Source organism: Lissotriton helveticus, chromosome 11 (genome assembly GCF_964261635.1).
Source record: "Lissotriton helveticus chromosome 11, aLisHel1.1, whole genome shotgun sequence".
Classification (NCBI taxonomy): Eukaryota; Metazoa; Chordata; class Amphibia; order Caudata; family Salamandridae; genus Lissotriton; species Lissotriton helveticus.
In genome coordinates this window covers 7,893,205-7,907,684 of record NC_136072.1, presented here as the reverse complement: position 1 = coordinate 7,907,684, position 14,480 = coordinate 7,893,205, and the positions used below count along the sequence as shown (strand labels likewise).

Sequence of the window (14,480 nt, the reverse complement as noted above, 5' to 3'; positions counted from 1 at the left end):
CTCCCTCTCTAGGCTGTTTCATGAATACTGTTGATACTCTGGATACTCTGTCTGAGCCTACTGGTACATTTGCTGTGTAACATGCTGTGTTGCAGCGATAGGCTGCGGTGCTGGAACTGGCTGTTGTGCATTCTGTGGTGACTGAGAAGTCTGTGAAACTTGTTCTTGTCTAGGCGGACGTGGTCTTTCTTTAGTTTTACCAGTGGCTATGTTGTGTTTCAGAACTGCACACTCGTTTATAAAATGACCTGGCTGTTTACAGTAATTGCATGTCCCTTTAACGGGAGCTGCAGGATGACTGGCTTGATTCGGACTCCTCTTCTGACTGTCCTGTGGAACAGATTGTGCAACTAGTACTTTCATTTTCGTGTCTTTCATACGTCTCCTTTCGTGTTCTTGCTCTTCCCTGATTCTGTTCTGGTGATATTGGAGCATCTGGAGCATTTGTGACGGGGTATTAGCTTGCCAAGTACTTTCGACTTTCAATACTCGATTTTTAACTTGTGGGCTTGAATTCTCGACTAGTTTAGTAACAAAAAGATGAGGGTATGACTCACTACCTGTCTTCAAACCACTGTTAATTATAAAACATTTTTCAAATCTAGAATAAAAATCACTAGTGTCTTCATCCTGTTTCTGTTTACATGCTGAGATTGCATCCCAATCTTCCTTTTTCGTGGCTAGTAACCTTGGCAAAACCTGAATCAATAACTCGGGCAATTCTTTAACTTTACCCCCTAGATCGGTACCTGGTACTCGTGAATTATCTTCAGCTTCTAGAGCTGTCCAATCAATCTTTTTCTCTCCCACCTCCCATTCTTTTTCCTTGAGTTTTTCATATACCCCTGCGGGCAACAGGACCTTTAACATTTTAATGATATCTGGATACGTGTATTCTCCCATACGGAGCATGTCTTTTAATTCGCGATGGAACCCTGCTGGATCTTTGTCGTGACAGGGAATTAATTTCTTCATCTCTAAGAGTTCCATCTTGGTGATAGGGGTGTAAACAAATACTCGTTGCATTTCACCACCCGCTGTCCTAACTGGGTGTACTTCTCGTAACGGATGCTGTCTATCTATGTAAAATGATTTACTTTCTGGGGGTGAGACATGGACAAAATGCGGATTCAGAAACGTTCTATATTTGTGGCGCTGTTCCAGAATGACACTAATTAAGTCGGTACCAAGACCTCTCCATCTATACTGGAGTAACTCGTTCAGAACATCATGTAACGGACCTGGATCAGAATGTTGTCCCTCATACAGTGTAATGAGGTGCTGGATCATATACATACCCACCAGTCGCTGCTCGGCTGGGGGCAGTTTCAGAAACATTTGTGCCACTATTTCGTCTGGAAAAGTGGTAGAATCAGTAGCCCATCGGACTGCTGATCGGGCTAATTCTTGTTCATGCATGGTACTAAGTTCACTATAACCGATACGTGATTTCAGAATGTGATCGGTAGCTTGAAATACTTGCTCTAGAGAACCTTGTTCTGGTGCTGGAAGATGAAAAACGTTCTTGTGTTCTGGACGTGAATGTCGGTCGGGAAATCTAGATTTACCTACATACGCTATTCTGGCGGTATTCTCGTCTTCTACCTCTTCAGTAGGAGAGTCGTCTTCTTTCTCGGACACTTGTGCTGCTTTACGTTGCTCGTGCAACCTTATTATTTCTTTACGAATTTTCTTGTACATACTCTCTATACTAGCTAGTGTCTTGTGTCTTCCCTCGGCTATATGGTCACTCCACCTGGTCAGGACTTTAATTTCTTCCGGATCTTTATCCGGATAATCTTGTTCTCTTATCAAACAATTAATTAGAAACTTTAAAAGCATGAGCTGGATCTCGGCTTTCCTTTGAGACATGGCCTCGCCAATACTTTCTGGATCTACTCCTGTACGGATGAAACGATATATTCTGTCTAGATATTCTTTCATATTCGGTAGGGTGTCCAAATATTCGGTCACCCGTCTTACACGCAATGAATACAGGACCATACCATCATCGCCTGGGACTGGATCATAACGGCATTCTGTAAGAGCTCGTTTGATATCTGCAACTGACTGATTTTTGGGCGACCGCTGTAACGCTCGGGCATGTAGCTCGAGTAATGTCACACGTCTGTGTTGAGGCGGGGTTCCAGGAGGACTTCCCCCCGAGGCCCCTAAACTAGAATCGTCGACGGGTATTGTACGGGCTGGCAGAGTGACTGATGTAGCGGGAACTTGTACTATGGGCTGGACCGGGGGTACCGTAACAGGTGCTGTAACGGGTGCCCCGGTGGCTGGAGGAACAGGAATTACATTATTTACAGGAGCTGGCGGAACAGGATTTGCATATTCTGGGACTGTATCGTCCAAATAGGACGAGAGAAAAATATCAGCTGCGGTCGGTTTGTGACGTAGCTTAATCGGAACTAATGGCGGCGGAAAATTACATGGTGCTTCCGGGGTTGCTTTCGGCAAGCCCTCGGCAAGAAGAGGATACATACCCTTAATAAGGGCATTTCTCTGTCTGTCTGACTGTTCGGCTTTAACTCGTTCACCTATTTCGATCAATTCCCTTTCTTGGGCTCTTTCTGAGGATTCTCTACTTAATTCTGACTTTCTGATTTCTTTTTCGGTTCTTTTATGAGATTCTTTGCGCCATAACTCGATGGCATCTTTCTGGGACTGTCTGGATTTCTTTTTCCATAATGCTTCTTCTACTCGCATGATACACTCGGGATCCCATGTACCTGACACGGGCCATCTATACTTTTCTTCTAATTCTTTGGTGTACTCCACCCATAAGTCTAGATATAATATGGCACTTATGCCATGCTTGTGATACATAAAATGACCTGGACTGTCCCTAGGCGGGACAGGAACTGCTTCTTCGAGCAGACCTTTTCTAGTTCTTAACTGGCGTAACTTCGTGAACAGAGGCATAACTAAGACTGGAATCTGGACACAATACAATACACGATAAACACAATAATAACTTTAAGAAAACAAATCCCTCATACCACGACATTGAAAACACATGGAATAACATTTAGAATAACAGTTCGGACAAAATGCTACCTGGAATACTGAGAACAGAACACATGAATTTTTCGAGAACAGAACTTACTGGAACAGAAACTTACTAGAATGACTAGATGCACTGCTAAAACAGTACGAAACTTACCGGTCCCATAAAGAGACACGTCAGGACCCGCATCCACCTAGGTGGACACTTCGTGTTGGATCTGTGTACCCAAACCCACGGACCAGAGACAAATTACTTTGACCCTGTCTAGATACTACCCCAGCAACGGTACTCACCGGGCAGCAAGAACGGAAGGCCTCGGACTGGACTGGACTGCTACGACGACGGACGGACGAACTTCGGACTTCAGTTACAGGTGGGCCTCCGGATACCTCGGACCTTGGACTCTCGGCTTGGGCTCTGGTCGGGACTCGCCGCGTTCCTCCACCGCCTCGTCTGGACGCTGGACCGCAACCTCCGTCTCCTCCGTGGGCCTGAGGGATACTTGAAGCAGAAATATCTGCACGTGCACGGTATGGTTCCGTCACGGCTGCAGAGGATCAGGGGGCCTGCGTGGCTTCACCGGCGCGTGGGGAAAGGGCAAGTCCCTATTCGGGCGCCATTATGTGGTAAATAAATAATTAATTACCGGATCTATTTTTCGGGATACTCTAATAACAGATAGCTCAATAAATAAGAGTCAAGATACGAGGTAGCTAGAGTGTACAGGCTTTAATCAGGCATAAAAGGACAGGAATAGGACAGCCTGCATGGGAATGGGATGGCAGCTGCCGGGGGCAGGATCTGGGAGCATAAGGGGGAAGGCTAACTTTTAATAACAGTGCACAATATTTATAGTTAAACAAATACATTGCATTCAATACAGTAGGCGTAGCAGTAGGCGGAGTTTGTAGCAGTCGCGAAAGATAAGGCATAAAGTGGGTGTAACAAGAGGTGTGTACAGGGCGTATACATAGACATGTGATGCAAACGTAACAGAATATGTCATAAACGGGGCGGAAACATGGAGGGGGCTACCTGAGCAGCTGGGACCTCTAACCTAGTGGTGCGCGCAAATGGGCAATGACGTGTTACCAGGGAGAACTGGGGGCTATGACTTCTGTGCTAGAAGAGGAGACGAAAGTCTGGAGTGTCAGAGCGACATGTACCTAGGCATATCTAGTATCTGGTGTTTAGAGTACATGTTGATAGAATCCAAAAGTTATCAGGGCAAAGGCTAACAGACATTAAGGGGCTCATTAGGATGGCGGACGGAAGAGCCACCGCGGCCCTGTAGTAGGCGGAAAAAGCCTTTTCCGTGTCCGCCTGCCGCGGATACTCCGTCCGCCATATCAGGATAGGAAAACGTGTCAAATTCCCGTCCGCGACGGGAAAGCACGCTCCGCCGCCGAACTACACACGAGAGCGTGGCGGACGGAACACATCCGGAGGCCACGCCGTACGGACTGACGTCGAAGACCGTCCTCCAAATCAAGATGGCGGAAAATACACATAAAACCGCAGCGGAAAAACAACCTGTCTGAACACGGCGGAATCCCCACTGCGAAGACAGGTGACATAGCAGAGATACCCACCGCAAGCTGACCAACACCATGGACCCAGCGCTACACGCTTTCCCGATGCTCTTCGCGATCCACCACGTCCTAGTCATGGCCCACCACGGACGACGACGCAGGTAAGGCACAAACCATTGGCTGTCTGCAGGGGAATACCAGTAAGGGACGTGACGTAGGGAGGGGGAGTGTCATGTTACCGAAACCACTGATGAGAAGCATATACAAATACACATTTGTAGTACGCAAGCAGGAATGACAACGACAGACCACGAGACCTGATAGACAACCTTTATTGTACAAAATAGGGGTAAAATCACAGTGTATGCGTGAGCATGGGCAAAGTGGGCACCACAGCAGCTACATCATTGGCAGTCAACGAGAGGGCAGAATGCAGTATCAGAGCATCAACAGGGCATTGTGCAGTACAGAGCAGCTACATCAGAGGCAGTCAACGAGAGGGCAGAATACAGTATCAGAGCATCAACAGGGCATTGTGCAGTACAGAGCAGGTACATCATTGGCAGTCAACGAGAGGGCAGAATGCAGTATCAGAGCATCAACAGGGCATTGTGCAGTACAGAACAGGTACATCAGAGGCAGTAAACGAGAGGGCAGAATGCAGTATCAGAGCATCAACAGGGCATTGTGCAGTACAGAGCAGCTACATCAGAGGCAGTCAACGAGAGGGCAGAATGCAGTATCAGAGCATCAACAGGGCATTGTGCAGTACAGAGCAGCTACATCAGAGGCAGTCAACGAGAGGGCAGAATGCAGTATCAGAGCATCAACAGGGCATTGTGCAGTACAGAACAGGTACATCAGAGGCAGTAAACGAGAGGGCAGAATGCAGTATCAGAGCATCAACAGGGCATTGTGCAGTACAGAGCAGCTACATCAGAGGCAGTCAACGAGAGGGCAGAATGCAGTATCAGAGCATCAACAGGGCATTGTGCAGTACAGAGCAGCTACATCAGAGGCAGTCAACGAGAGGGCAGAATACAGTATCAGAGCATCAACAGGGCATTGTGCAGTACAGAGCAGGTACATCATTGGCAGTCAACGAGAGGGCAGAATGCAGTATCAGAGCATCAACAGGGCATTGTGCTGTACAGAGCAGGTACATCATTGGCAGCACATGAGAGGGCAGAATGCAGTATCAGAGCATCAACAGGGCATTGTGCTGTACAGAGCAGGTACATCATTGGCAGCACATGAGAGGGGCTAAGTGCATCAACAGTCCATTGCACAGAACAGGTCCATCACAGGCAGCACATGAGAGGGGCTAAGTGCATCAACAGTCCATTGCACAGAACAGGTCCAGAGGCAGCACATGAGAGGGGCTAAGTGCATCAACAGTCCATTGCACAGAACAGGTCCATCACAGGCAGCACATGAGAGGGGCTAAGTGCATCAACAGTCCATTGCACAGAACAGGTCCATCACAGGCAGCACATGAGAGGGGCTAAGTGCATCAACAGTCCATTGCACAGAACAGGTCCATCAGAGGCAGCACATGAGAGGGGCTAAGTGCATCAACAGTCCATTGCACAGAACAGGTCCATCATTGGCAGCACATGAGAGGGGCAGAATGCAGTATCAGAGCATCAACAGGGCAATGTGCAGTACAGAACAGGTACATCAGAGGCAGTAAACGAGAGGGCAGAATGCAGTATCAGAGCATCAACAGGGCAATGTGCAGTACAGAACAGGTACATCAGAGGCAGTAAACGAGAGGGCAGAATGCAGTATCAGAGCATCAACAGGGCAATGTGCAGTACAGAACAGGTACATCAGAGGCAGTAAACGAGAGGGCAGAATGCAGTATCAGAGCATCAACAGGGCAATGTGCAGTACAGAACAGGTACATCAGAGGCAGCACAACTACGTGTCCCTACCAAACCGTCACAGGGACCACAAGAGTGCCACGCAGTTCTCAATGGACACACCATGTGAACTAACATTTGAGTGAAGTGTACAGCACCTCACATCACAGAATCAGGGGGACTGCGTGAACTACCTGCCTCGGACACACTGGCAGCACCAGCAACAGGAGTGTGAGACACAGACACAGCCCGAGTGACACACACATGGGCCACGGACCCAGACACACTGGCAGCACCAGCAACAGGAGTGTGAGATACAGCCACAGCCCGAGTGACACACACATGGGCCACGGACCCAGACACACTGGCAGCACCAGCAACAGGAGTGTGAGACACAGCCACAGCCCGAGTGACACACACATGGGCCACGGACCCAGACACACTGGCAGCACCAGCAACAGGAGTGTGAGACACAGCCACAGCCCGAGTGACACACACATGGGCCACGGACCCAGACACACTGGCAGCACCAGCAACAGGAGTGTGAGACACAGCCACAGATGTAGTCACTGACACGTGAGCCACTGACCCAGACAGACTGCCAGCACCAGAAACAGGAGTGTGCAACACAGCCACAGATCTCCTAACTGACACGTGAGCCATAGACCCACATACCCTGCCAGGATCTGCAACAGGAGAGGGCACAACTGACACTGTGCCACCATCTGATACACGAGAGTCAACTGCACCAGCGCCACTGGGACAACTGAAATGATGAGCCACAGGGCTGTATGGGCCAGGAGGCAGGGTGGGCCTGGGAGCTGGGGATAGCTCACCTAGAGCCAAATCGGGGTTGGCAGGTGTCAATGGTGTGTGTCTGCGTTTCTTAGGGTGGTGTGAGTGCACCCTGGACAGGACAGGACTGCCAAGTGGTGGGGACTCCAAAGAATCACCACCCAGCATAGGTGGCGCAACTGCTGCGGGGGATCTGGTTTCGGGGGACGTGCTGGAGCCTGCTTGTCGTTTGCTCTGTGCCTGCCGCCTGGACTCGGAATGATGTGTAATGGGGGATGCAACAACAGGGGACACCCTCCTCTGCTTCTGACTGGCCTGGATGGGAGTGGAGGTATGGGGGGACTCCGCCGCGGAGACATCAGTGTTACGTTTAGTAGAAAACATCAGCCTCAGTGCAGCCAGGGGTGAAGTATGCCTGTCCTTGATAGCGCCATTGTCCATGCCAGATGCCTTGTCCGTAGGATGTGCCTTATCCTTAGGTGGAGTGTTGTCTCTGGATGTAGCCTGTGCCCTGCTCGCCGCCCTGTTCCTGCCAGCAGACTTGTCGTCTGTGGTGCACCTGTCTCCAGCAGACACCTGCTGTCTGTGTGTGTCCCTGTCCTTGGGAGAGTCCCTTACCTCTGCTGTGGGCCTGCTCTTGGGAGTCTCCCTGCTCTTAGTAGGTGCCTTAGTCTTCTCACTGTCCTTGGGAGAGTCCCTTACCTCTGCTGTGGGCCTGCTCTTGGGAGTCTCCCTGCTCTTAGTAGGTGCCTTAGTCTTCTCACTGTCCTTGGGAGAGTCCCTTACCTCTGCTGTGGGCCTGCTCTTGGGAGTCTCCCTGCTCTTAGTAGGTGCCTTAGTCTTCTCACTGTCCTTGGGAGAGTCCCTTACCTCTGCTGTGGGCCTGCTCTTGGGAGTCTCCCTGCTCTTAGTAGGTGCCTTAGTCTTCTCACTGTCCTTGGGAGAGTCCCTTACCTCTGCTGTGGGCCTGCTCTTGGGAGTCTCCCTGCTCTTAGTAGGTGCCTTTGTCTTCTGACTGGCCTTGTCCAAGGAACAGTCCATGGACATGTGACTATCCCTTGCCTTGGGAGTACCTTTCGTGTTGAATGGCTGTGTAGCTCCGGAAGGCATGTCCCCCAACAACACTTGTGGATCCTGTGTGTGTACTCCAGTGCATCTGACGTCGTCTACGTGAACAGATTTAGCTGATCTAGGGGATGGGGTCTGTGCCCTGCGTGCCCTGACGTGCTGTCTGACGCTGCTTCTAGTGCAATAAGCTGTATTTGAGTCCTGCTCAGAATAATCACTACCCCCTGAGACATCCAGCGGTGTAGATGGTGAAACACAAGTAGCACCCTGTTCGTTCGACTGTACTATTGCAGACGACACACTGCTTGCCAATGACTGCACTGTCCTGTGTAGACCTGCAAGATCGCCATGCATCCCTTCCATGAATGCCACCACCTGCCCCAACTTCCTATCATGGTCCTGGAAAGCATTTGTCATATTGGTCTGCCCCACACACAGCTGTCTGAGCAGATCAACGGCCTCAGCACACAGTGCATTTTGGCTCACCGTGGCAGGGGCAGCGGTGCCTGCACCGAACGCCACTCTGCTCCCCCTACTCCTCCGGCCACGAACAGTACATGGTGCAGTTGGCGGAAGTGTGGGCCCTGTGTGCTGTCTTACGACAGAAGGTGGTGAGTGCCCACTCCCAGTCTGTGACAACAGTGCAGGCTCACCCAGAGTGTCCGACGAGGAGGACGATGGCGTCTCCACATGCGAGTCCTCAGGGACGGTCCTGTCCCCCTCTCCGGCGCTGGCCTCCTCCGTGTCAGTCTGCGTGTGTGCGAAGTCTGAGCCGGACTCATTTCCTCGGCTACTCTCCACCGTCTGTGGCTGAGTGTCCTCTGTCAAAGCTGAAATGCACAGAAAAGATGTGTGAGTCATGGGCACACTCACGTACAGAAGGAACAGGATAGCCAAATCACATAGCAGACAAAGGTTTAGGAGCCCTCATCCTGCACATGGCCCACCCCTACCAGTCATCCTCACATTTTCTGCCATGGGGCCTTGGACCACTAGGGGATGTGCTTTTACACTCAACTACTAAGCAAGTGGCGTGTCAACATGGCGGACCTGGATGTCAAATGAGTACCGCCCAATGGGACCAAAAAGGCATCACAGGCATACATACGCAACACGGAACTCAATAGTGTGTCTGTGCACCAATACATGCATAGCACTCACAGGTTTCCTACACAGACAGTATGCTCACCGCTAGTTTGCTGTCGATCGGCACTCAGACGTTCGGCCAGTTCAGGATGCGTCACTGCAATGATACGTTGCATGAGAGGGGTCATGGAGCGTCGGGCCAGACGGGGCGTCCTTGGAATCAGGCCCAGTGTTACTTCCGCTACATTCTTGCTCAGCCTGGAAATGTCGTCCCAGCGTTTGTGGCAGTGTGTATGTCGTCTGTTGCACACCCCCAATGCCCGTACTTCCCTTGCTATGCTCCTCCACAGGTCCTTGCGAAGGTGCAGCTTGACCTACCATGATGGGAGACAAAAGGGTGTAAGTCAGTGGACAGGTGGCCTGTCACACACATAGGGGCAAGACGTTACTGTCAGCAGCCATGCACAATCAGGAACATATGTCTAGCCCACACTACACAGCTAAGATAGAAATAGGCCTGATCATTCAGCCCCCTCATGCACACCAACATGTCCCACACTGCACTTACCACCCGTCCCGGTGCGCCGTAGAGGCGTCCATAGTTGCGGAGTACACCGTCCACGAGGACATCAAGCTCCGCGGCGGTGAAGGGTCGAGACCGGATCTCTTTGCCTGACGACATGGCAAGATCACGGAGTATGGCACTAGAGCAGCAGTCGGTGGTCAGCTCAGCAGCAGCAGCAGGTCGAGGTGATGGTCACAGGCAGCAGTCGGTGGTCAGCTCAGCAGCAGCAGCAGGTCGAGGTGATGGTCACAGGCAGCAATGGTCCCCAGGGTAGAAAGTTTCATTTTGGCCAACACACATATATAGGGCCCTCAGCACGTGTCAGTGGCATACGTCGCCAGCAATTGGTCAGCCCTGGAAGCGTGATCGTGAAATGGCCCAATGACTGGCCCTGTTGTTGCGGTGCACAGCTTCCTCTACTTGCGATTGGCCGTATGCGGCCAGCGTCCCTCTTCCCATTGGCTGCATGTGCAGGGACCGTCACGGGCACACATCGGCAACCGCACGTGCAAGCCTCACGGAAGGAAGCTTCAGTTGCAACAATGTTGTATCACTGGCGCCTCCATGGCGGTGCACGTACACAGCGGGGGAGGTGCAGGCCTATACACCCTGTAGATGTACTCAATGGACATGCCAGTTCATGACCCCCCTTACAGTCACCTTGCATCATCCACCGTACACCGGCCGGAGCGGCCGGCCCATGAACAACCGCCGTGCCAGGCCCTGCCCAGGACCGCCGTGCCGGCCATGGCAACAACCGCCATTGCACGGACCGCCAGGGAACGGCGGTAGTGGAAGGGCCGTGCAATGGCGGTTGTTGCCATGGCCGGCACGGCGGTCCTGGGCAGGGCCTGGCACGGCGGTAGTGGAAGGGCCGTGCAATGGCGGATGTTGCCATGGCCGGCACGGCGGTCCTGGGCAGGGCCTGGCACGGCGGTAGTGGAAGGGCCGTGCAATGGCGGTTGTTGCCATGGCCGGCACGGCGGTCCTGGGCAGGGCCTGGCACGGCGGTAGTGGAAGGGCCGTGCAATGGCGGTTGTTGCCATGGCCGGCACGGCGGTCCTGGGCAGGGCCTGGCACGGCGGTAGTGGAAGGGCCGTGCAATGGCGGTTGTTGCCATGGCCGGCACGGCGGTCCTGGGCAGGGCCTGGCACGGCGGTAGTGGAAGGGCCGTGCAATGGCGGTTGTTGCCATGGCCGGCACGGCGGTCCTGGGCAGGGCCTGGCACGGCGGTTGTTCATGGGCCGGCCGCTCCGGCCGGTGTACGGTGGATGATGCAAGGTGACTGTAAGGGGGGTCATGAACTGGCATGTCCATTGAGTACATCTACAGGGTGTATAGGCCTGCACCTCCCCCGCTGTGTACGTGCACCGCCATGGAGGCGCCAGTGATACAACATTGTTGCAAATCGACCATCCGTCCCGGAACCTTACACATGCACTTGCCGGTGTGTGGGCGTGACGGTCTGTGCACGTGCAGACAGTGTGAATGTCGAAGGCGGCCCGCGTATGCCCAGACGTAAACAGCGGATGCAGTGCACCGCCATGGCGTGATCAATGTTAGCATCTTAGCCGATGATGCACCTTGTACCATTGTCTGCAGCTGCCTGCTCACGGTTGTGTGCGTGATTGCGTGGCTACACATGTCATGCTCCATCCCATGTGTGTCCATACCATGGCCATCGGTGAGCCACAAGTGTCCATCACGTGTGCATGTCCACATCGGGTAGTACCCTACACAATTCAGTCGTACCTCACATGTACACAGTAGATCCCGTATGAATGGGCACCTGTGAATCAGTTGTGAGTGAGTGGTATGTGTCAGATGATGACTATGGTGGGGGTTCTGTTGTGTACTGTACATGTGTGTTGCCTATTGTGTCCCCATGCATGTGATGTCCGTATGCCCACCATTCCTGGTGTTGCCATTGGGGCATCATGATATGGGGGGGTGGGGGGGTGTTTAATTTAGTATGTGTGCATGTACTTGCATGTGTGCATGTGATGTTGGGCCTACACATGTGGGTCATGTCACATGTCTGGTTGGCAGTGATGTTGAGGTGAGACACTGTGCATTGCACATGTTGCTAAACATCATGTTGCTAGTGGATGCACATTGTAGCTACGTCGGTCCATGTTGTCCTGACAATCAGAGGAGTCACACATATGACAAGCATACACTGGATACTACATGTTGGTAGAGGGCGTTGACATGTGATTGAGGTGCACACACGTGCGTTGTATGTTAATTGACTTCCATTCCATCTACTCCCACACAGGAGGGCTCCAAATGTCCTTCGCCCATACACTGTGCTGGAGGATATGGTGGACGAGGAGGTGATCCGGAAATTCAGGCTGGATCGCCGTCGATTGTTGCAACTTGTGACCCTATTGTCTCCTCATCTGCAGCCGCGAAGAACCTATCCAGGTTCCATGACACCCACGCAAAAGGTGATGGCGGCACTCCATTTCTTCGCAACAGGCACATTCCAGTACACAGTTGGAGATGCCGGGGGAATGTCACAGGCCATGTTCAGCACGGTACTCCGGGATGTACTGACAGCCATGATGCTGTACAAGCATGACTATATACATTTCCCTCAGGCGGCGGACTTGCCAGCGGTCAAAGCTGGCTTCTATGCCCTGGGTCGTATACCACACGTTGTGGGTTCCATTGATGGCACGCATATCGCGATCATTGCACCACGGGCACGTGAGCAGGTGTATAGGAATCGGAAACACTTCCATTCCCTGAACGTGCAGGTGGTGTGCCAGGCCGACAACATCATCTCACATGTGTGTGCAAGATTCCCTGGCTCTGCACATGACGCCCACATCATGCGGAGCAGCATGGTCCCCCAACTGATGGCTAATCTTCGTCCAGCACAAGCGTGGCTTGTTGGTGAGTATGCTGTGGTGACAGGAGTGATATCTGTGTGGCATGGTGTGCCCCACAATGCAGGTTGTGATGTTTCTCTCTCTCTCTCTTCCACCAACACAGGCGACTCGGCTTACCCAAACAGGCCTTGGCTGCTCAGTCCCTTACGCAATCCCACTACACCAGGAGAAATGAGATACAATGATGCCCATGGTAGGACACGTCGAGTGGTAGAACGGACATTTGGCCTGCTCAAGTCAAGGTTTCGGTGCCTGGATAAGACTGGAGGGGCCCTGCCTTACTCACCAGGCAAAGTATGCAAGATCGTGATAGCGTGCTGCATGCTTCACAACCTGGCTGTGCGCTATAACATTGAACTGCTCTTGGACCCTGATGAACTGCAAGTTCCTCGCCCTCCCGACCCAGCCATGTCAACTGATGAGGATAGTGGTGAGGAGGAAGGTGTGGACCAGAGGCGCCAGATCATTGATCGCTACTTCCCTTGATTGTGAGTGTGCTCCTCTTGTGCTGCTTGGGTATGCCCTGTGAATGTGTGCTGGTGTTGTGGCATAGTGGTGTGCTTCATCTCTGTGTTCTGCTATGTGATGCATGCATGTGTGTGTGTGTGCTAAATTGTGGCCAATGCACGTCTCCATGATGTGTGTCGTCTCATCCATTACTGTTGTGATGCGTGTGGGTAGTTAAATGTTGCACTGCAGTGTGTTCTGATGTGTGTGATCTTGTTTCCTGACGTGTCTTTGCGGTTTCTATTTTCCCTAGGTCACTCCCGCAGCGCCATGATTCTGTACCAGTTGGATACCTGTACCTAGTAACATCTGTTTCTGATGCATTCATGTGAATAAACATGGAGACAACACATGATTGAGTGAGTAAGTGGCTTTTATTTACAAAATGTGCATGGGTGTAGGTGCATATTTACAAATGAGTGAAGGGGTGGGGGAGTGAGAGTTGAAGGTTATGGCAGATGAAATGTCCGTGCGGACACCACATAGGGTGGTGTCTGCCTAGTACAGCAGGCCTGTGGCAGGTGGGACCGGATAGTTGGCAGGGTGAATGGCATGCGCAGGTACTGGGACAGTCATTTTCTGTTCCTCTTGGAGCGTGTGGCAGGTGCTTCCACACTGCTGTCGCCCACTTCCAGCCTCGGTCGGCCCCTCCGTCTTACTGCCGGTACGGTGTCATCTGGTTGCGCAGGGGCATCGGGTACCACATCCGCCGCAGGTGGCGGTGGCGGTGGCGGTGGCGGTGGCGGTGGCGGTGGCGGTGTTTGTGGCCTGATTGTCCTGGTGAAGATGTCCACTAGTTGGCCAAGCCGCCTCTCAATGGCCCCCAACATTGCAGTGTTATCTACAAAGTCCTGGTGGGCCCGGTCTGCCTGTGCCTGACCACGTTGGTAGCTCACCTCCACCCTGCCCAGTGCCTCCAATGACTGTTGCACTGGATTGGGTGTGTTGGTATCCTCCCGTGTTCTTTGACGTATGCTCCTGCCTGCCGGATCTGGCCTTGCATCTCTGCCTTGCCTCACACTCTCCCTGCGTGGCTGGGATGGCGCTGGCACGGCGTTGGCCGTTGGGTTGGGCAGGGTGGCAGGAGTGGTGGTAGCAGTGGTGGTGGTGGTGGAGGTGGTGCTGGTGGTGGCTGTGCAGGTC

General features: G+C 52.4%; 1 protein-coding gene across 1 annotated transcript in view; it reads right to left on the bottom strand.

The window, feature by feature from the left end:
* Window positions 1–9,877, bottom strand: part of LOC144792073 (uncharacterized) — a 40,612-nt gene extending 30,735 nt beyond the window's left edge. Inside the window, exons 1-2 of the mRNA XM_078666921.1 lie at window positions 9,472–9,877; window positions 8,169–9,112 (exon numbers count right to left, since the gene is read on the bottom strand). Of these exons, the coding sequence (XP_078523047.1) occupies window positions 8,169–9,112; window positions 9,472–9,556 (1,029 nt within the window). The 5' untranslated portion in view covers window positions 9,557–9,877. The remainder of the gene's footprint in view (window positions 1–8,168; window positions 9,113–9,471) is intronic.
* Between the last annotated feature and the right edge of the window lie 4,603 nt (window positions 9,878–14,480).